General features: G+C 35.2%; 1 protein-coding gene and 1 long non-coding RNA gene across 2 annotated transcripts; one reads left to right on the top strand and one right to left on the bottom strand.

Annotated features, from left to right (window-relative positions):
• Window positions 1–310: 310 nt before the first annotated feature.
• Window positions 311–17,098, bottom strand: LOC123867421. Its single transcript, XR_006796418.1, has 3 exons — window positions 17,041–17,098; window positions 7,861–7,863; window positions 311–323 (listed from the first exon to the last, which is right to left on the bottom strand). It is a non-coding gene; the product is annotated as an uncharacterized LOC123867421 (long non-coding RNA).
• LOC123867420 (allantoicase-like) lies at window positions 13,494–23,254 on the top strand. The gene is made up of 8 exons (XM_045909416.1): window positions 13,494–13,619; window positions 15,162–15,360; window positions 16,427–16,507; window positions 17,271–17,431; window positions 19,057–19,213; window positions 20,765–20,911; window positions 21,811–21,992; window positions 22,301–23,254. Exons 1-8 carry the CDS (start codon window positions 13,560–13,562, stop codon window positions 22,451–22,453), a joined length of 1,140 nt encoding a protein of 379 aa, XP_045765372.1. The 5' UTR covers window positions 13,494–13,559; the 3' UTR covers window positions 22,454–23,254.
• The last annotated feature ends 1,133 nt before the right edge of the window (window positions 23,255–24,387 follow it).

Genomic DNA, 24,387 nt, shown 5'->3' with positions numbered 1-24,387 from the left:
CCAATTTGGTGGAACGAACTGAGAGCCCGGAAACGGTGGGCTTGTCTATGCTGACATTGATTTTGGAAACGCCACTAGATATTATTAATTATTCTGAGTATGTTGCCATGTGGTTGGTTGGTCAGTCATCCTTTTATTTCGCACGCCACGTGCCGTATAGGAAAGAACAGTAGGTCACATACATATCCACTCCACTGTAATTCTAAATGCAAGGTAGATACAGACTTAGTCATATTTTTACAAAAAATAAAATAAAAATATTGTATATGTATTACTTTACCATTATCAATAACCGGTTCTCATGGTCTATTTTTAAAACGAGTCTTTAATCTATATCTTCTTTTTAAAGAATTAATTAAGAAGTCAATTTTTATGTGTTGTTATCAAGTAACTAAATTAACAATATTAATGAAAAGTCATTCTTACCAGGAATATGAGTACCATCAACAACAAAAATAAAATTACATTTTTTATCGTTAGACTGCTAAGTCTTGACTGTGAGCTCCTCGCCTCTGATTGTAAGTGACGTTGAATTTTTACTGCGAAAGGATTATTTTTTAAGCAGTTTATGTTGTATACAAACTTATCGATGTAAGAGGAATCTGTGATGTATGTGATGTATGTATGATTAACTGTTCTATCGTATCTCCTAAAGTAGACCATACTGAAATTACATAGCTCGCTTCATCACATAAGGTCTAAGCTAAGTGTCCTCTAGCAATAGCAGTAGACGCTAGCTCTGACAAGTCAATTTATGCAATTTAGGTAGGAATGAAGCTTGCAGAAATTGACATTGAAAATTGTCAATGCCATTTAATTTCAGCAAGTTTTATTAATAGTGAGCACTTAGCATTTTAATTCTGTAATTTCTACACGCAAAGAAAGGATTTTTGTAAATTGAAGTGATTTTTTGCATCTAGGCGTAGTTGAAGACCTGGAGTGACACAGGCTAGTTTTTATCCCGGAAAATCAAAGGGTTCTCGCAGGATTCCTATAAAATATAATTCCACGAATGTTAGTATAGATTTATTCTACACTTTATTGATATTTCAATAACTTGACAACTCATTTTTATGGGACTTACAAGGCGGTAAATGATCGCGGTGCGCGAGACTGACTCGCGCACCGAGGGTTTCGTACTCGGGTATTATTTTCGAAATTTTGCACGATAAATCAAAACCTATTATGCATTAAAAAAAAAACAAAAATCTCTTTTAGAATAAACAAGCAAAGGCCTTTCATATGGTACCCCATTTGGTATAGTTATCTTACTTTGAAAATTGAAACACATTTTAATTTTTTTTAATGATTTAACCCCAATTTCACGGTTTTTAGATTTATTCCTTTACTTGTGCTATAAGACCTACCTACCTGCCAAATTTCATAATTCTAGGTCAACGGGAAGTACCCTATAGGTTTTCTTGACAGACACGACGGATGGACAGACAAACGGACGGACGGACGGACGGACGGACGGACGGACGGATGCACTGACGGACGGACGGACGTAGCGACAGACAGACAGACAACAAAGTAATCCTGTAAGGGTTCCGTTATTCCTTTTGAGGTACGGAACCCGAAAAATGCTCGCTATTAATATAGATGCTCTTATATATAAAAATAGATGCTCTTGACGATTCAAAAGTACTTTTAAAAGTCTAATTGAATAAAAATATTTTGAATTTGAATTTGAAAATAAATAAATATAGGTAGGTAGGTTATATAGGCACTCAATGTCTTTGTTATTTTCTTTCGCTTAGTTTCGAACTGATAAGCCTTTTTAAACTATTTCACTCAGCGTATGAAGGCGAACGATACAAAAAGCCTATTTTTCAAATCTCCAGAGAAAAACAGGAACCCTCATAGGATCGTTTTGATTTCTGTCTGTCTGTCGTGTCTGTCAAGACTCGTCAAGGGGATCAAAACCTATAGGCTCGTTAGCATTGTCTAATAGCTGTGATAGCCTAGTGGTTAGGACGTCTGCCTCCTAATCGGAGGTCAGAGGTTCGATTCCGGGCAGCAGATCTAAGGAAGGAAGGAAAACATCGTTAGGAAACCTGCATGCCTGAGAGTTCTCCATAATGTTCTCAAAGGTGTGTGAAATCTGCCAATCCGCACTTGGCTAGCGCAGGCTAGTGATCATGATGAATGTCTTATAGCACAAGTAAAGGGGAAAAATTCGGAAACCGTGAATTTGTGGTTACATCACAAAAAAGTGTTAATTCTTGTACAATAAATAGTACGGAAAGCTTCGTGTATGAGTCCAATGTGCACTTGATCGGTTTTTTTTTACATTTATTTCAAGAAAGTTCCGATTTCTTTGCAGACGCTTTCTCGAGCCCTCAGCCAAAATAATGTACCGCCTGGTTGCGACAATCCTTGTCCAAACCGGATTTGTTTATAAACTTCATTAAACCGCTTTATTAAGTGGATATTACTGGTTCACTGTGTTCTCACCTCTCACCCCCTTATCAGTCAGTCAGTCGGTAAACGAATGATTTGGAATACAGACATCTACTTACCGAAGTCAATGTGCTGTGGCTCGTTGCGTAAGTAGGTGACAGTTCTTTGTTCAAGGCTACATCGGATAAAAAATTGGTTCTTTTTGTAGGTAATCTTCCAGGTCAGGGAGATTTTTGTTGTTTATAATTTTTAGAAGTAGGTTTATTTATACAAACTTTGTTTTTATTTTTTACCGGCCTTGCGTCGTATTCACTTATTAAAATTAACACAAATAAGATACAAATATTCCACAAAATTGAGCACACAGTTCGTAAATATTCCATTAAAACCCATTAAAATTACGATTAGAAATTAGCTGAAAAAATATTTTTCAAGATTTCGTACTAAAATGGTAGAAAAGAGCCATTATGTGTTATAGTGCAACTATGTAGTATGTGACTCTTGCTTATTTCAGTAATAACTTGTAATACTATCAACTTGGAAATAGTCTTAAATTGGGAATAGTTGGTCCAAACAATAATTATTGTTTAGACCAACTGAAAACCATAATTTTTCATTTAGTTTTCCAATGCAATAAGTTTTGGCATTCATTCTTCTTTAATGCCTATGTAAGGCACTTGTACCACCGCCGACGAGGAAGCGACTAACTACCGAGATCTTTCTCGGTTAAGAAACGTACGATTGGCGTATAATGCCGTGTCAATGAAAGAGATAAATATAATATCAATAGTTGACCGCTGACTGTGCACACTGCTGGCAAGAACTCTCTCTCCACTAGTTTCGTCGCAGCGACAAGAGCTTTAAAAAAGAAAAATAAAACCGACTTCAAAAACCACAAGCACTAAAAAGTAAAAAATAACTTTTGTTTCTAATGTATGTATGAAGTCGAGCGAGCATAATAAAAGAAACTCGAAATCCAAGTGTGAAGCTCGCCCGACTTCATACATACATTACACGTGTAGAAACAAAAGTTATTTTTTACTTTTTAGTGCTTGTGGTTTTTGAAGTCGGTTTTATTTTTCTTTTGAATTTTTTTTATTTCACAATTTTTAGTGGCCCTACGCCCTACTGTACTATAATATGCAATGCCCAATCAAAACCCTACTGTTTACTAAGCTATTACACTGATCGCGAGCAATTTGCTCTTATCCATTGAGGAGTTCTGTTCTCCATCTCCGAAGATATTCATCAGATCTTCATAAAATTTATATGGGACCAACTACAAAGTATATACCCTTTCAAACAAAAAAAAAATCGAAATCGGTCCAGGCGTCTTTGAGTAATCGTGGAACATACAAAAAAAAACCGACGAATTGAGGACCTCCTCCTTTTTTGGAAGTCGGTTAAAAAGTACTCTCTCGGCGACGATGTTTTTCTTGCGGTCAAAACATTCGCGCAATTTGCGAAGGGATTAATTTATTGTATGTCGCGGGCACCTATTCGGGCAACCTGCGCGAGTAATCGCTCATCGCACTCACACACTCGCTCATAGTCCAGTGACAAAATTATCCCAACTACACAGTCGGTTCTCGTCGTCTCACAAACTCAATTCTAGATTAGTTTCTCAGTAATTGTCGGTACTCGGCTCGGACAATTGCCTAAAGTACAATTAGTTCTATAAATAGTCGGAAATGCATAATCGTTATCTTTCATTTACGTTTTTCTATTTATCGCCACGTTTTCACGAACACTGCAAGGTTTCATTTTATTTATATCTACACAAACTAAATACATCCAATTATTTTTTTTAGTTAGGTACCTTTTTTAGTTTGCCGACATTTTTTTTTTGTTTTTTTTTTTTTTTATAAAAAAGAATATTAGCCATGTTAAATGACTAATATTCCCCTTTCCTCTCCAACTAAGCGTCAGGCTTGTGCTAGGAGTAGGTACGACAATAGTGCAACGGGCGGGGTTTGAACCGTCGACCTTTCGGTTTTCAGTCCACTCCTTTACCGGTTGAGCTATTGAGGCTCTAATTATATTAAAATATTTAGAATAATTAAGTTCTAGAATTTCAGTATCATGATATAATGGTTATGGCCAAGGATTTGTTTCATTTGTTTTGTACTTTATAAAAAAACCGGGCTAATATTGAACGAGGTCAAGAGTTTTTTTGAGAAAAAGTGCGAATTTTGGATCTGCGTATGACATTTTTTAAAATATTTGAATGTAGTTTGTATTTTCTTCAACGACATCGTTCCTTAAGCCTTTCCGTACCTACAATGTAGTTCGTCTCCTTAACCACTTCTAAAATACTCTCTCATCATACCTAATTAAAACAAAACAGTTTTTTATTAAAGGTAATATTTACAAATAAAATTTAAACAAGAAATATACATATTTTTTTGCCAACCACACGACACCATATTATTAAAATTGGTGGATGGGTACCTATTTTGAAATAAAAATTTAATTGTATTTTAATAGCTTTTGGCCTTAGAGTGGCTAATGTCATTTTATAGAGCTTTGAAATTCTTTCAATTGGGTTAGTTTGGAATTATAACTAGATGGCATCAGTTTCAGCTTAGGTATGTATGAATTTAACTTTTCCAATATGGCCTGAAATCCAAGAGATTGCCCCAAAATTCTTTATAAGTTACTCCTTTTTCAGTGCATTGCTGTTATTTTCGCTTACTTTAAAATCCTTTTTTAAACTATCTAGAATCGTGCTTATGACCGAATACGTGCTTACCTACAAGGTTTTTACATATTCGTACGTAAGAAAAGTAAAAAATGAGGTTTTTATTATAACACTGTTTTACCTATTTTATTTATCATATTATTGATACAATTTACGCAGTTTTAAAATAGGTACTCACACGCATTAACACTTAACTAAAAAAAACCGGCCAAGTGCGAGTCAGACTCGCGCACCGAGGGTTCCGTACTTGGGTATTTTTCCGACATTTTGCATGATAAATCAAAAACTATATAAAAATAAACGAAAATCTGTTTTAGAATGTACATAAGAGTTTCATAAGATACCCCACTTGCTATAGTTATCTTACTTTGAAAATTGAAACACATTTTTTTTAATGATGTACAATGACTTTCTAAGCAAGGACATCGCACTGGCGCGCATAACAAGGGACCAAGTAAGTGTGCTTATACTCGGTGTAAGCACACTTTCTTCATTAGTCGCATGTTGACTGCTAAGCTGTCAAGACGCCTAAATGCGCGATCAAAAAGTGCCAAAATAATACGTTAACGACGCAGAAAAGAGATGGTGTGACTTACCACCGGTAAGTTAATTTTATTTACGTAAGATAACATGCGAAAAAGTGTAAAATATTTAGTAAAACCATTGAAAACACTAGAAATATCTAAAATTATTTACCATTTATTTACAATGTTCCCATTCCTTTCTCTCACGCACATCGGAAAGAGACAGATGGAAGGGCGCGTCACGAATGTCGGAAAAACAAAACTGTGGAGTAGCTTTTTTTTGTTCAATGTAAAATCTATTGGCCATTATTGTATCACATTTATTTTATTACTAGCTGTGCCCGCGACTTCGTTCGCGTGGAATAGCTCTCAGCGCGCTTTATATAGCCACGGACGCTCAGGCGCGAGGCGTGTATCTGTACGTTAAAAATGTTCGCCGTAATTCTTTAAATTGATATAACATTTTTATTTATGAACCGATTGACATGAAATAAACACTAAATGTTAAGTGAAGCTTACTACAATATATTAGTGACAACCGTATCTAAATCGAATAAGCCGTTTCTGATATTAGCGTGCACAAACACACAGACAAACAGACAAAAAAAAAATTAATTACAATTTCGGGTTCGGCATCGATAAAAAAAAAGTAGCAGGGGTTGTTATTATTAACAACCCCTGCTACTTTTTTATATATATTTCCATTGTACAGACACCACTATGCTCGCTCGACTTCATACATACATTAGAAACAAAAGTTATTTTTTACTTTTTAGTGCTTGTGGTTTTTGAAGTCGGTTTTATTTTTCTTTTGAATTTTTTTTATTTCACAATTTTTAGTGGCCCTACGCCCTACTGTACTATAATATGCAATGCCCAATCAAAACCCTACTGTTTACTAAGCTATTACACTGATCGCGAGCAATTTGCTCTTATCCATTGAGGAGTTCTGTTCTCCATCTCCGAAGATATTCATCAGATCTTCATAAAATTTATATGGGACCAACTACAAAGTATATACCCTTTCAAACAAAAAAAAAATCGAAATCGGTCCAGGCGTCTTTGAGTAATCGTGGAACATACAAAAAAAAAACCGACGAATTGAGGACCTCCTCCTTTTTTGGAAGTCGGTTAAAAAGTACTCTCTCGGCGACGATGTTTTTCTTGCGGTCAAAACATTCGCGCAATTTGCGAAGGGATTAATTTATTGTATGTCGCGGGCACCTATTCGGGCAACCTGCGCGAGTAATCGCTCATCGCACTCACACACTCGCTCATAGTCCAGTGACAAAATTATCCCAACTACACAGTCGGTTCTCGTCGTCTCACAAACTCAATTCTAGATTAGTTTCTCAGTAATTGTCGGTACTCGGCTCGGACAATTGCCTAAAGTACAATTAGTTCTATAAATAGTCGGAAATGCATAATCGTTATCTTTCATTTACGTTTTTCTATTTATCGCCACGTTTTCACGAACACTGCAAGGTTTCATTTTATTTATATCTACACAAACTAAATACATCCAATTATTTTTTTTAGTTAGGTACCTTTTTTAGTTTGCCGACATTTAGAATAATTAAGTTCTAGAATTTCAGTATCATGATATAATGGTTATGGCCAAGGATTTGTTTCATTTGTTTTGTACTTTATAAAAAAACCGGGCTAATATTGAACGAGGTCAAGAGTTTTTTTGAGAAAAAGTGCGAATTTTGGATCTGCGTATGACATTTTTTAAAATATTTGAATGTAGTTTGTATTTTCTTCAACGACATCGTTCCTTAAGCCTTTCCGTACCTACAATGTAGTTCGTCTCCTTAACCACTTCTAAAATACTCTCTCATCATACCTAATTAAAACAAAACAGTTTTTTATTAAAGGTAATATTTACAAATAAAATTTAAACAAGAAATATACATATTTTTTTGCCAACCACACGACACCATATTATTAAAATTGGTGGATGGGTACCTATTTTGAAATAAAAATTTAATTGTATTTTAATAGCTTTTGGCCTTAGAGTGGCTAATGTCATTTTATAGAGCTTTGAAATTCTTTCAATTGGGTTAGTTTGGAATTATAACTAGATGGCATCAGTTTCAGCTTAGGTATGTATGAATTTAACTTTTCCAATATGGCCTGAAATCCAAGAGATTGCCCCAAAATTCTTTATAAGTTACTCCTTTTTCAGTGCATTGCTGTTATTTTCGCTTACTTTAAAATCCTTTTTTAAACTATCTAGAATCGTGCTTATGACCGAATACGTGCTTACCTACAAGGTTTTTACATATTCGTACGTAAGAAAAGTAAAAAATGAGGTTTTTATTATAACACTGTTTTACCTATTTTATTTATCATATTATTGATACAATTTACGCAGTTTTAAAATAGGTACTCACACGCATTAACACTTAACTAAAAAAAACCGGCCAAGTGCGAGTCAGACTCGCGCACCGAGGGTTCCGTACTTGGGTATTTTTCCGACATTTTGCATGATAAATCAAAAACTATATAAAAATAAACGAAAATCTGTTTTAGAATGTACATAAGAGTTTCATAAGATACCCCACTTGCTATAGTTATCTTACTTTGAAAATTGAAACACATTTTTTTTAATGATGTACAATGACTTTCTAAGCAAGGACATCGCACTGGCGCGCATAACAAGGGACCAAGTAAGTGTGCTTATACTCGGTGTAAGCACACTTTCTTCATTAGTCGCATGTTGACTGCTAAGCTGTCAAGACGCCTAAATGCGCGATCAAAAAGTGCCAAAATAATACGTTAACGACGCAGAAAAGAGATGGTGTGACTTACCACCGGTAAGTTAATTTTATTTACGTAAGATAACATGCGAAAAAGTGTAAAATATTTAGTAAAACCATTGAAAACACTAGAAATATCTAAAATTATTTACCATTTATTTACAATGTTCCCATTCCTTTCTCTCACGCACATCGGAAAGAGACAGATGGAAGGGCGCGTCACGAATGTCGGAAAAACAAAACTGTGGAGTAGCTTTTTTTTGTTCAATGTAAAATCTATTGGCCATTATTGTATCACATTTATTTTATTACTAGCTGTGCCCGCGACTTCGTTCGCGTGGAATAGCTCTCAGCGCGCTTTATATAGCCACGGACGCTCAGGCGCGAGGCGTGTATCTGTACGTTAAAAATGTTCGCCGTAATTCTTTAAATTGATATAACATTTTTATTTATGAACCGATTGACATGAAATAAACACTAAATGTTAAGTGAAGCTTACTACAATATATTAGTGACAACCGTATCTAAATCGAATAAGCCGTTTCTGATATTAGCGTGCACAAACACACAGACAAACAGACAAAAAAAAAATTAATTACAATTTCGGGTTCGGCATCGATAAAAAAAAAGTAGCAGGGGTTGTTATTATTAACAACCCCTGCTACTTTTTTATATATATTTCCATTGTACAGACACCACTTTTCTACAATTTTATTATATGTGTAGATAGATCTTTTGACGACCTCCAGTGCGCAGTGGTAACGCGGTGGATTTGTATGACGAGGGTCCCGGGTTCGATTCCCGGCTGGGCCGATTGAGATTTTCTTAATTGGTTTAGGTCGGCTGGTGGGAGGCATTTGGCCATCTTGATTCAAGGCCCATCTTGAATCCGCCATTTTGGTTTTATTTTTCAGCTCCCTGTCAATTGGATGAAGTTCTGAGTGACATTTGTTCGAGCACCCCCCACCTATCTTCAATACCCTGGCCGTGCTCCTCACCGAAATCCTCAATCATCAGCTCTATCCATATTTTTCCTCCGAATCATTTTTTGTCCTCTATACGAAACCATCGGTAAAAAAAAAACATACAAAATTTTACAGAAGAGGTGATCAAATGAGTCAGTCAGTCAGTCAGTGAATCAGCACGAGCAGAATAGTATATAGTATAGATATAGTATAATAGTTTCATATTTACAAAATCGAAAAATCTCTCAAAGAAATAACAAAAACTAATAGTGCTATACTACTCCATTCCATTTTTTGTTCAAGTTTGCTTCTAAAATCACCTTATTCAGCTTCGAGTGCAATAATCGATTTACATTGCGGCTTAATCACTGAGGTTAGTTTACAGGACTTGAATGTTAGCGGGAATGTATAAATGGAGCAGTTGAAGCTACATAGGGTGAATTTAGAAACGTGTGCCATGTTTGGGCTCTTGTGTTGTATGCCACGATGTGTCCATGCTTAGAAAGTCATTGATGATGTATCTACAAATTCACGGTGTTTGCATTTATTCCTTTACTTGTGCTATAAGACAGGTAGGTCTTACCTGCCAAATTTCATGATTCTAGGTCAACGGGAAGTAGGTACCCTATAGGTTTCTTGACAGACACGACGGACAGACGGACAGACAGACAGATAGACAACAAAGTGATTCTATAAGGGTTCTGTTTTTCCTTTTGAGGTTCAGAACCCGAAAAATGAGGGCAAAATATAACTTCGTTAAATTGTCTTTTGAAGTTTAAGTTGGTACAAGTGAACATCTGACTCTAAAATAATAATAAAATTCTGACTTAGGTACTCCGACTCATCAACGCCCAGCCCAAATTGGACATTGAAAGCTGTTTGTTGAAGTTGCTGAGTATCCTTCATACTGCAGACATAACTTCAAGAGCGTCGCTGCAGGCTGCTGCTAGTATATCACAAACATAGACTGCTTTAAAAAACACAGTCGAAGTAATTACAAAAAAAAAAACTTACTTCACTGACTGTACTTTCCGAACTAATTTGATGTCAAAATTAGCACCGATAAATTACTAATGCACTTACCTACTAAGTATCATTAAATAGTACCTATAAATAAACGATGTCGTGCGATCAAGCGAGTAGTTGTTGTATACCACCGTAGCGTGGTTGAGTTTAATTGTTAAATATTACCTTTATTTCTTAAAAATGTTAGACAAAAGTGACGTACCAGGTTTCACGGAGCTTAGTGAATTTGCGAGTACAAGTGTTAGTATTAATTAATTAATTTTTGAGTATCTTTTTGAACAGCAATATATTAATGGTATCTTGGTAACCAGTGGACATTAATTTTTATAAAAATCGACGATCGATAGCATGAATCAGACGGTGATATGCTACAAAAATGAAAACCAAAGTCTGAATAGAAGAGACTTAAAGAATTCGTTTGGAATTGGAAAGTATTTTAGGATCGTTTAAACCTGAAACCTTTGTGGTTTCAAGTTTAAACGATCCTTTATCCGCAGAGTTAGATTGTTTGGGTCGTCGAAATATGTTGTTACCCAAAGCCGTTCCTTCTTCTATTTCCCTTCACTTATTGGAGCCGGCAAAGCACCAATTTCAACTGAAAAATAAAATTCGAAATTCGTGCGAATTTTTCATCTGGGCGAGAAGTTTGTGTTTTACATACTGGAGATAAAAGTCAATATATGCTCTGTTAAATTTTAGAAATTCGCTTTGATTCGCTGTTAGTATAAATAGACCCTACTACCTATAATTGCACACGGTCGACTAGTCGCCCGGCAACTCAGTGGACGGCGACCGTTACGATCTATAATTTATATTATGGAAGTCGCCGTGTCAATGCGCACGGAGTCGCCGCAACTCTGTGCGTATAGACTTGGCAACTTCCATACAAATCACAGATTCTAACGGTCGCTGTCGACCGAGTTGCCAGAACACTAAACGACTGTGCATAATGGGTCTGACGGCAGGACAGGTGCTCGGAAAGGCAGGAAACACGATATTAGTTTGTAAATAAAATGCACTGAAAATAGAATTCATCGAAAACTAATCGAACGAATGATCATATTACCTACAGATACTTTTGTTCTGTTAATAAATACAATATGATAAAAACTTCCAACGCAGTGACTACGCACCTATGGGGTTTCTCAGAAAAACCCACTCAACTCTAGATAGAGTGGTATTTCCAAGAATCCTGTAAAATGTTCATCTTCATAAAATCTTCATTTTTAATCGAAAGCCCAAACAACATTTTTTATCGATTTAACTTGATAAATGATAGACTGTCATAAAAACTTTCAACCCCTATATTTTAATCCCATTGGGGTTAGAATAACCAAGAATCGCGAAACACGTATTTATTTATTTTTAATCGATAGAACAAATAAGGGATTTCCATGGATATAATTTGAAACGAACGAAATTTGAACAAACCTTCACCCTCTATTTTACCCACTTGGGAGTGAAAATTTTCCAAAAATCCTTTCTTGGTGAGTGCCTACGTCATAATAGTTGTCTACTGCCAAATTTCATGTTTCTTAGCCCAATACTGTCTCTTAAAAGTCTGGGCGTCTTTTTCACAAATAATAAGTACTTCCTACTTCCATTGTCTTTTTAGTAGGTCACCTATTCAATGCAAATTTTTCACAAAGTATAATTTTATGGTTTATAAGGGTTTATATTACAAAATCTTGGCGTTAACCACTTTTTATGCAACTTACCTCCTACCATACCTAGGGCTACCATACTTTTTTAGGGTTCCGTACCTCAAAAGAAAAAACGGAACCCTTATAGGATCATTTTGTTGTTCAGTCTGTCTGTCTGTCGATCTGTCGTGTCTGTCAAGAAAACCTATATGGTGGTTCCCGTTGACCTAGAATCATGAAATTTGGCAGGTAGGTAGGTCTTTTAGCACAAGTAAAGAAAAAATCCGAAAATTGTGAATTTGTGATCGCATCACAAACAAAAGTTAAAATGTGTTCATGAACAAATATATAGTATTTTCAATTTTCAAATTAAGATGACTATACCAAGTGGGGTATCATAATATCAAAGTGTTTACCTGTATATTCTAAAACAGTAATATTTTTATTTTTATGACTAATAGTTTTTGATTTATCGTGCAAAATGTTGGAAAAAATACCCGAGTACGGAACCCTGGACGCGTTTTTTTTAACACTGGGAAATGCGTTTACGTATCCCTCCCGGACACAGGGAGGGTATATTGTGGAACTAGCCCGGAGTTCTAGCCTCCGCTCGCCCGCTCCGTCCTAGCCCGGAGACTAGCCAGGGCGGCCGATCCGCTATAACAGCCACAATATATAAGGCTGCTTTTACACCCTAACTTAATGTAAATATTGTGTCACGTTTTTGTATGAAGGTACTTACTTAATATCATTTTTCATTCCGGTAGATCTATTTGTGCGTAGTTAAGAATTTTACTTACTTCTCTAGCAGGATGTTCCACATATTATATGTACCTACTACATAGTAATATGACCCCAACTTGTTAAAGATTAAAGAAATGTTAAAGATTTAAGGTGTAATTTAATCATTGTCAAAGAAAAACCACTCTTTTCCTGGTTATAAAATGGGGCATTATCATCTGAAATTTATTAAGAGGGCTCTCTCCGTCGCTCGTTTCCACTCGTTTCATACAATCGTAGTTCCAGTTTCATTTGAATATTAAGCAACCAAAGTCCATGAAATTTTGCAGACATATTCTACAAACTAATATCTATGTCTGTGGTTTTCCAGATTTCTTTTAAAATATTCGGTTTCATAGTTACGCGGTCTTAAAAATTTTCATACAAATCTTTGAGCCCCTGTAATTTTAAAACTACATATTTTTAGAAAAATCTAAAACACCACAGACACAGATATTAGTTTCTAGAATATGTCTGCAAAATTTCATGAACTTTGGTTGCTTAATATTCAAATGAAATTGGAACTACGATTGTATGAAACGAGTGGAAACGAGTGACGGATAGAGCCCTGCTAAGATCCGACCCGATGTTACATTTTGTTTTGATAACAACCATAGAGTTCACTTGATATCAGTATATTGGCTATAAAAGCGGCATCCTAAACATCGGTGATCAGTTATTAATATTTATAAACACCGTGCGGTTGAGTTTGATAGGTTTAGTTGATTGTTACGGATTCGCTTCCGTTTGGAAACATGATTGAGAAAACTATCGTACCATCGTTTGCAGAGCTTAGCGAGTTTGCTAGTACAAGTGTTAGTATTTTGTGTTTTTTTTTTAAGATTACACCGTAATAGTTAGGTGTTCCTAGTAGTTAGGTGAGGCTATACAATTTTAAATAATAAAATCAAAGCGGTAATATCTTACACATTTAGGTATTATGATTGTAGTCTTTCTTACACTTGAAAGAAAAACCCGCCAAATGCGAGTCAGACTCGAGCACTGAGGGTTCTGTACTCGGATATTGTTCCGACATTTTGCACAATAAATCAAAAACGATTATGCATACAAATACATAAAAATCTGTTTTAAAATGTATAGGTAAAGCCCTTTTAAAGGATATCACACTTGACATAGTTATATTTTACTTTGAAAATTGAAACACATTTTAATATTTTTTTGTGATGTACCTACCTAACCACAAATTCACGGTTTTAGGATTTTTCCCTTTACTTTTGCTATAAAAGACTTACCTATCTGCCAAATTTGATGATTCTAGGTCAACGGGAAGTACCCTAAAGGTTTTCTTAACAGATACGACAGACGGACAGACAGACGGACAGACAGGCAACAAAATGATCCTGTAAGGGTTCCATTTATTCTTTTGAGGTACGGAACTCTTAAAATAAACGAATAAAAAAATTATATTAAAGCTTTCACGAACTCGTAAAATTCGATATTTCGTACAGATTTCCCTCACATTCAGTGCAAATTAAAATGTTTTGGATTTATGAAAATATTTCAACTATTTTTAATTTATGAGCGATAGAACACATAAATATATCGTTGAAAAAAGATCCCAACCATTTTTTATTTTATGCGTGAATCCATAGAACGTTGAATTTTGTTAGCTACTCGTAAGAAATATTAAAGAAAGTAAATCTTGGAACAGAACACATAAATATTAGATAACTTTTGATAGAACTAATTGCATGGTAAATATGTTACAAAACCCGACCAAGTGCGAGTCAGACTCGCTCACCGACGGTTCCGTACCTACTCAGGTATTTTTTCCGACATTTTGCACGATACATAAAAAACTAATAAGCATAAATATAAATTAAAATCCCTTTTAAAATGTACGGATAAAGCCCTTTCATATAATACCACAATTGATATAGTTATCTTACTTTGAAAATTGAAACACATTTTTTTAAAATGATATAATCACAAATTCACGGTTTCCGGATTTTGTCCTTTACTTGTGCTACCTACCTGCCAAATTTCTTGATTCTAGGTCAACGAGAAGTACTCTATAGGTTTTCTTGACAGACACGACAGATGGACAGACGGATAGACGGACAGACAGACAACAAAGTGATACTATAAGGGTTCCGTTTTTCATTTTGAAGTACGGAACCCTAAAAATCTGTGCGGAAAAGTGACTGAATTAAAATAAACTAGACTCGCCTCGGCTTCACTTGGGTTAAATTTTTGAATATTCTTTCCTTTGATTATTTTGAGACTAAATAATCAAAGATCGGATTTTTTTATTCAGATAGGTACAAGTTTTAATCTCAGCTGGCAATTGAATCAAAATTAAAATCTATTATATATTTTATCTTTTCTTTAAACAGGCTGGTGGCAAGGTGGTATTCGCTAGCGATGATTTTTTTGCTACGTGCGAGAACATGATAGCCGATTCAGAACCAGTCTACATTGCGGATAAGTACACGGAGTTCGGGAAGTGGATGGATGGGTGGGAAACGCGCCGGAAGAGGATACCGGGACATGATTGGTGTATACTGAAGTTAGCTACGAAATGCGTTGTCAGAGGTAAGTTAATCATCTAAATATATAAAAAGAAACTGACTGACTGATCTATCAACGCACAGCTCAAACTACAGAACGGATCGGGCTGTTTGGCATGTAGTAGCTATTATGACGTAGACGCCGCACGTCACCCGCGCTATCCCGGACCGGAGTAGCGCGGGGGGTGTGCGGGTGTGCGGGGCGGCCCCAACCCGATTGCCATGTTGACCTGTCGCGAACTATACATCATCATCATTATCAACTGATTTATCTCAATATGCATCTTGCTGCATTTTTAATATTAAGAACCAGGCAAGTGCGACTCGGAGTCTCACACGCAGGGTTCCTTACAAGAACTCAACAACATCGTAGAAGAAATAACACTTTTTATAATTTAACCACATTTCACGATTTTCGGATTTTCTCCTTTACTTGCTTTAGGACATTTTTACCTGTCTTTCATGATTCAAGGTCAACGGGAAGTACCCTGTAGGTTTTGATTTCCTTGTTGAGTTTTGACAGACAGACAATGAAGTGATCCTATAGGGGTTCTTTTTTTCTCAGACGATCATAACTAATAAAAAAAAGTCTTATATTCTCACATTCCTTAATTTAGTAACATAGTAGATTAGTTTTGTTATTATTACATTTCGCTGATTTTCATGTTTATGTAAGTGCCCACTTGTATGGGAAGTACCCTACTGCCCGGCTAGCATGGGCAGTAGATAAAAATTATATCCCCGATTATATCCACTGATTTCTATGACATCAGTGGATATAATCGGGGCATATAATTTTTATCTACTGCCCTTGCTAGCCGGGCAGGTTTTGATTCCCCTGTAGGAGTTTAACAGACACACAATGCAGTGATCCTATAGGGTGCCTTTTTTTCCCAGAAGATACGGAATCCTAAAAATGAATTACATAGCTTTGCTTGCTCTTTCAGTTTTACTTTATTTTTATTTTATTTATTATTTCAAGGTTCTCAGCATGCTACTACAGCATGTTCAAATGTTTTTTGAGTCTTTTGCGAATGGAGTCGTATATTTTGATCAATAGATCACCTTAAACAAAGGTTTTCTTGTTTCAGGTTTACTTGTAGATACTGCTTTCTTCACTGGAAACTATGCGCCTAAATACTCAATACAAGCTGCCTGTTTGACTTCTGAAGGTACGTAGTCAAAAATTTGAAGGTCTGTTTCGTAATAAGCACCTACTACTTTTGTCAATCGAATTATCGGTCTTTAGCGATCATATCGATGCATAGTCCGTACGAAATGACTTCACTATTTAACCAATTATAGCCTGGATAGCTCAACGGTTGAAGAGCGGACTGAATTCCGAAAGGTCGGCGGTTCAAACCCCACCCGTTGCACTATTGTCGCGTACCCACTCCTGGCACAAGCTTATGCTTATTGTAGGGGAAAGGGGAATATTAGTCATGATTACCATGGCTAATAGTCTTTCTTAAAAAAATCAAACTCAATGACATTTTGTATATGCGTTCTAGAAACTTATACTTATCTATGTCTAAGGTTTGTCTGATTTCTTTTAAAATATTTATTTTTAAAGTTACACGGGCATACAAATACTCTTCAAGCCTGCGTTATTTTAAACTAGACCTAGAATGTGGGTACAAGACCTACTTGTACCCACATTCCAGCGAATAAACCATTATTTATTATTTATTTTATTTATAGATACTTTTAAGGAAATCTGGCAAACCATAGACATACACATCGGTTTTTAGAACGTGTTTAAATCTTCCCTTCTCAGTGCGATTCAATACGGATTCGGATATCATTATATTATTCAGATCACTAGGAAGGTTGTAGGTATTGTAAACCCACCCGTGCGAAACCGTGGCCGGTCCACTAGTTGTATAACAATATAGATTTAAATATCAATATAATGAAAGCCCTTATTATTTACAGAGGAGGCGTTATTACCAGAAAGGGATTCAGTAATGGGCTCAGCGTGCAGTGAATGTGATTTGGAGCGGGTGAAATGTCTCGGCTCTGACAAATGGGAGGAAATTGTCCCCATAACGGCGCTCCGGTCCGGCTATGAGGAAACCAGGATGAACTACCAGAAGGTATGTTTGTGCAAGCCTCTTATTAATTCATTACTTTTTTTCGAGCAAGTAGGAACTTTTCTTACCATCCGTGTAATCTGATTGTACCTAAAACAGCTCAGTTTCGAGCGTAATTTAATAAGACGCAACTGACAGCCGCAACTGGTAGGTGTGCACAGTCGTCTTGTGAGATGTCTTTCGGACGTCCGCGGGCATCTATTACGTCCGATAGTCTGCACAGTCAGTCAAGCGAGTATTAAATTGCACCCTTGATATGAATAATGAACTTCGGAATTAGCTATTGTGAGTGTGATACGAATGTGAATGGTCCCCGGTCAGTAATTTACTATTTTAAATTGTTGTACAGTGCTCAAAATCGAATTCAAAATTTTTATATTATGTGCTTCTAATCAGTATGCAATTCAAATCATAATTAAGTTTATAAAACCGATTTAACCACTGGACTTTAGTCTAAATTGATTCCCTGAGTTATTTTTTGCACATTACAAAAAACCAGAGTGACACTCTTCTAAATAGATTGTCAAAAGTCTGTGCTAAATTATTATTACAGTATCAAGTATCATAACACTGAATTAAATGTGATATAACAGCAGTTAAATAGAGCGTTTAGAACAAAAAAAGCTGGCAGTATCGATTCAAATTAAAATGGGCATTGAACTTTCTAACCTTGACAAAAGCCTTTATTGCATCTCCCTTTCAGAAAAATCTATCCAGCAAAAAATTGTATGAACTGTTATACAATTCTTGCAATGTTAAATCATTGACCTTAAAAATGAACTAATAAACAGAGCTCCAATTCAATTATTATTAACTAAAACAGCATAGTCGTTCGTATATGTACCTATTCGGTAATTTGTTGAAGAAAAAAATTTTCACGGGTAAGTGTTTAGTTAAAAAAACTGATTAAGAAGAACAAAAGTCAAAAGGCCCATAAGCTAGGGATTGTTCTAAGGATAGATATTCCACCTAACCATGTTAGTTGCTAAAAACTTTGGCGGCCATTTTTTTAAAAGATTTTAGAAAACAATTGTCTCAGGAACTTTATAATGATTTAAAAATACCTATTCAACAGGCTATACCAAACTATATTATATAATTTGGCAGGTTAACCAAAATATATTTTCAGGAGATACCTACGCAAAATTTACAATCGCATCATCACTTACCACCAGGTGAGATGCAGTCAAGTACTAGCTTGTAATAGAATAGAAAAAATAAAAATAAAAAACAATTATTTACAGTTACTATTAATTTTCCAGTACAACATATAGCCATTACAATCCGGATATCTTTAAAACCAATCCGGATAGCCAATGTCACTGTTCAGGTATTTAATAATAATATGACCCATGAGAAAAATCAAGTTGGTCCATTGCTCGATTGCGACGTGATCGGAGGACAAACCAACAAGCCAATAAAGCAACAAACAATCACACTTTCGCATTAATAATATGTGCTAATCATGGGATCATGATAATTTAGGAACTATTAGATTGCTAAATCAAACTCAGATCCTCTGACACATTATAATAGCACAGCGCTCACAATTTCTCCAGGAAGGTCCAAGTCGTTAACTGAATTTAAAAGGAAGCTACTCGAATTAATTGAAATGTTTTATCAATCAGGTTGTATCTGATGAAGCCTATACACACATTAGGGTGAACATATACCCGGATGGAGGTATTGCCAGGCTACGAGTGTTCGGTGAGGCGAAACCAGAGGCACCCCCCAGTGATCAATTAGTGGATCTGGCGTCTTTACTAACTGGAGCTACTTGCTTAGGTAAGTCATCATTATTATCTCAACCAATCGCCGGCCCGACCAATACATACCTACTTAACAATATTTATAACACAAGTTTAAATTTTGTACATCGAAAATCAACATAAAGTGTTTTTTTTTATTAATAGGTACTCTTATCTTTTCACGAAAGACATGTTCACGAATGTTATCTAAAAACACGTTTGTAAAAATTCTACGTAACCACATTAAAATATTTTGATGATAAAATACCTACCTACCTACTTACCTTATTTCTCATATTATAAATTCAAACTTTGTAGCAAACAATAAAGATAAAATATGCCAAAACGCTACCAAAACCCTCTGCTTTGTAACAACGTTAAATCATTATCAAGTTTCACATATTATCAACAACAGAATTTACGTCCAGATTCTGAATCCCCCGGTCCCTGTGATACGCGAGGACTAATAGTGGCACATCCACAAATTCTATCTCAAGACGATCCAAACGAATTGCTGCAATTTCACAAACTGCAGCACGTTAAGACTGCTCTTTGTCACGATAGCATTTATGCATTTAAATTGTGAATTCGTCGCCCGCTCGAGCTTCGACTATACTTAACAAGATTCTACAGAAACAAGTCTTATAAAGATAACGATGTAATTTAATTTATAAGATAATAATGGTAGAGATTCCAGCATTTGAAGTTAAGTTATAATAATTCAAAATTTAAAACACCTCCGACACAAAAACCTCTATCAGAAAACTAGAAAAGAGCTGATAACTTTCAAACGGCAGAACCGATTTTCTTCGATTATAGCCAAGAACACTTTCGATCAAGCCACCTTTCAAACAAAAACTAAATTAAAATCGGTTTATTCGTTTAGGAGCTACGATGCCACAGACAGATACACACGTCAAACTTATAACACCCCTCTTTTTGGGTCGGGGGTTAAAAATGTAATTTAGTACACCTACTATTTGGTCGGGAACACAGATCCTTTTTTTTTTTTTTTTTGGGGATGTACAAATTCACGGTTTTTCCCTGCCAAATCATAATTCTAGGTCCAAAGGAAGTAGTTACCTACCCTATTGATTTGATTCCCCCGAATTGACAGACACAACTGACAGTCAGACAACGAAGTGATCCTATAAAGTTTCCTTTTTATCTTAACCCTAACTAGAATTAAAACTTTTTCATTCAGATACAAGTTAGCCCGCGACAGCAATCTCATCTGGTGGTAAGTGATGATGCAGTCTAAAATTGAAGCGGGCTAACCTGGAAGGGATAGGGCAGTTTTCGTTAAACCCGGTATGGGTTTAATAGAAACTGCCATTGGTTTCTAGACGGCATGATACCGGAACACTAAATCGCTTTGTGGCGGCGGTGGTAGGGCGGTAGTCGCTGGTGGGCCGAAGCCTCCCACCAGATCAGGCCAGAAATTTAGGAATTATAAAATTCCAAACCCCTGCCGGGAATCAAACCTCCCACTAATAAGACCACAGCTATTACCACTGCACCAGGGAAGCCCGTCGAGACAATAAAAATTTAACAATTATTATTTTAATTAACACTTTGTTTTTATTAGGTTATTCCAACGCACACTACGGACATCCGAAGAACGTGATCAAGCCAAAAAAAGGAGAGTCAATGGCGGATGGATGGGAGACAGCAAGACAACTGAACAGACCAGAAGTACTCGAGACCAGTGATGACGGTACTTTAAAAACAACAGGTACATTTAAAATTATTATTAAACTGTAAGGTTATTTTCAAAATTGATTTGATCTGTCAAACATAATATAAAATTATTAATTCAGCTGATGAAGGTCGTTTAGTAAAATCGATATTAATTAGCTCATTCGATGTCATACGATCTGTAGCTAGGAGGCCAACAAGAGTGAACTTGCTTACGGGTTGCTTGGATACGGGTGTTTGAAGGTTTAGCTTAGTCTCCCTCTAAGATTCGTAAAGATTATTGCATATTTTTAGTGTTTAGATCCGGAACTGGATAATTAGATGTGCATTTACAACCTTTACTAGGTTTACCATTACTAGGTTGAAATTGACACGGCATGTCTTCCAAATGGCCCCCTAAGGGCTAATTCGCACGAGAGCTTTTTTAACGTCCGTTAAAAAAGCGTACAAATTGCATTCCCAAGTATCTGTTCACACGTCAACGCTTTTATAACACGCACTTTGTATTGTCAGCGCAACGCCGGGTTTTAACGCAACGCTTTTTAAACGCTCGTGCGAATTAGGGCTAAGGAAGTCCCTTTCTTGACTATGAATTTCAGTGTTAGAAAAGTTCTAGCACGCTCTTCGTACTTTTATTCTGAATATTTCTAGAAACTGATATCTGTGTCTGTGGTTTGCCAGATTTTCATACAAATATCTAGAAAACACGGGTAAAAATGTTTATATATAAATCGTTGTGTCAAACTATAGACAAATAATATTAGTTTATAGAACGTATATCTACAAAATTTGATTGAGTTTGATTGGTATTCAAATGAGAGTCAAACTACGTTGGTTTGAAGCACGCTACGTTCCAATTAGATGTAAAATAAATAAAAATACACTACGCATAAACCACCTTCTGAATGTTCAACTATTTATTGTATTTTTTTGCAGGAGAGGAATGGGCAGTATTCAAATTGGGTTTCACTGGAAGAATCCAGAAGATCTGCGTCGATACAGAGCATTTTAAAGGCAACTATCCGGATTCTATAAAAGTTGAGGGAGCCTTTTTAGATAACGATGAATGGACGTATTCAAAACCTGTCGTCTGGTACAATATATTAAAACCAAGCAAGGTAATTTTTTGACGTTTGTTTTAGAAGACAAAAAAGTACGCTTTTAAAGTTGATTTGCTGTATTCATGAGATTTTGCCTTCTTATTATCTAAATTTTTAGTCGAAAGTTTTTGTAACTATTTTTAATTTTCTTACCGTTTCCTAACGGACCAGCTTTAGTAACGTTTTTAAAAATTAATATAAACTTCCATTATACTTCTATTGTACTTCTACTTCTTCTATTATTACGAAGTTTATCAGATTACCGGAAAAATTCTAGGCTAGCCACTCTTGAACAAATATTTTCAACTGCGAATTTTCTTCCACAGCTCTCTGCCCACAATGAACATTGGTTCAGCTGCAACTCTGACGTCATCTCTCACATCAAAGTCACCATAGCTCCTGATGGTGGTTTTAGCAGGATTCGGGCATACGGTTATGTTGAAAATACTAGCAGTTCAAAAAAATTACACGTAAAATGAAAATCAATTTTCTGTTTTGCTTATTGCAATTTGGTTTTGGATTATGTGCTTTTCAAAATCGGTTATGGCATCAGCAGTTTTGATTTTTATAACTATACGCATGGCATCTTTCTTTTTCCTATTTACAAAATAAATTCGGTTAATATTCAAGTGCTTTTTGGAAGTGGGTATTCAATTTCATTTACTAGGTTTAATATTGTACAATTCTATAGATAAAGTAAGTGAATATTTTAAAAGCTGCTTTAGATACTGTCTTTTGAGTAGGTATTCCTATTTAGATTTTATAAATTTTTCATCATACTAAAAAGACTATTGCCTTTGTTGTAATTTTTTATACAACTCCGTAATACAAGATGTACCTATATACAGGCTCGACGTTACGAATATAATATACTCGAAATTGATAATGGATATTATGTACCTACATGCGTAAAGTAAGTACATCATACATAGTGTAATTTAATATTCGAATGCCAATTTTAACTTTTTATTAGGATTGCGTAGAGTAGAACAACGAATGTCAAAATTGCATGTTTAACATTACCTAATTGGCTCAAAATTCTTATAATTTACCGTAAATACAAAAAGTTGTTAAATTAAGTGATAGAATTAATAAAATATTTTTGTAATTAATATTACAATATTAAGATTGTTGAAAGTATTACTTATTTTGATTATTATTATTATTTAAAGTCTCTTAAAAATTTATTGTGATGTTGTTTATGTTTTTTACACATTAAAACAAAGTATAATATACTTATTATGTAAAATTAGTTTAATAAAATAAATAAAATTATTGGACTCTTTTTTTACTTTATTCATCCTACTTTAAATAATTTCCTAAAATTCTTAACTACTAAAATGCAGTTTATACACATTGTTTAAGTAATTACCAAAAATAAATACTTAGAAACAAATGTCTGTTTGTTTGCCATTTTACACACATTAGTTAATTAACTGATTTTAACAGGATTTGACGCAACACGTAAGCACTATCTGGAAGACTTACCAAATAATTATTTAATTTATATCCCAAGAAAATAAACTTCAAAATCAAAGTTTTTGCCACAACCCGTCTTACACTTTCTTATGGTGTTCTTAAGACTGGAAGAAAACTCGCGCACTGAGGGTTCCGTACTCGGGTAGTTTTTACATTCTGCACGATAAATCAAAAATACATATAAATAAAAATCTGTTTTAGGATGTACAAGTATAGCCCTTACATACTATGATACCCCACTTGCTATAGTTATCTTACTTTGAAAATTGAAACACATTTTTTTTAAATGATGTAACCATAAATTCGCGGTTTTCAGATATTCCTGTACTTGTGCTATAAGACCTACCTACCAACCAAATTTCATGATTATAGGTCAACGGGAAGTACCCTGTAGGTTTCTTGACAGACACGACGGATAGACAGACAGACAGACAGACAACAAAGTGATCCTATAAGGGTTCCGTTTTTCCTTTTGAGGTACGGAACCCTAATAAGGTTCTCATGGCTTAAATTGTATGAATCCCCTTAAATTGTATGACGTATTGGTTGTGCAATAAAAAGAAAAACCGGTTTTAGTGGGATAAACATAACATTATTTAAGAGACTAAATTCACTGGCACAAAGCCGTGGGAATTGCTAGTGATAGTACACTATCAGTGACAAAACGGAGTAGATTAAATAATAAGAACTTACTTTTTACTAATTTTTACTAATTCAATAAAAATATAACTATAAGAAAAAATATAAATTCAATATAACTATATTTTTTAATTTTTTAACCTATTTTGAACTCTATAACAAAATTATCTTAATGCAAATGCGTGCCTATGCTCGATCATCATAAACTAATCATGCATAGTGCATAGTGCATCTACTAGCTGCATCATTTAGAATACACGTTTCAACGATACCTACATATTATACCATGTAATAC

Source organism: Maniola jurtina, chromosome 8 (assembly GCF_905333055.1).
Source record: "Maniola jurtina chromosome 8, ilManJurt1.1, whole genome shotgun sequence".
NCBI classification, from domain to species: domain Eukaryota; kingdom Metazoa; phylum Arthropoda; class Insecta; order Lepidoptera; family Nymphalidae; genus Maniola; species Maniola jurtina.
Note: the sequence above shows the minus strand (reverse complement) of the source record. Positions and strands in the feature narration are given on the sequence as shown.

Coding starts and splice junctions, on each gene's coding strand:
- LOC123867420 (XM_045909416.1), top strand. CDS start 13,560: ATGATTGAGAAAACTATCGTACCATCGTTTGCAGAGCTTAGCGAGTTT. Junction 15,361..16,426: donor TACGAAATGCGTTGTCAGAG/GTAAGTTAATCA, acceptor TTCTTGTTTCAG/GTTTACTTGTAGATACTGCT. Junction 17,432..19,056: donor CCAGGATGAACTACCAGAAG/GTATGTTTGTGC, acceptor TTTATCAATCAG/GTTGTATCTGATGAAGCCTA.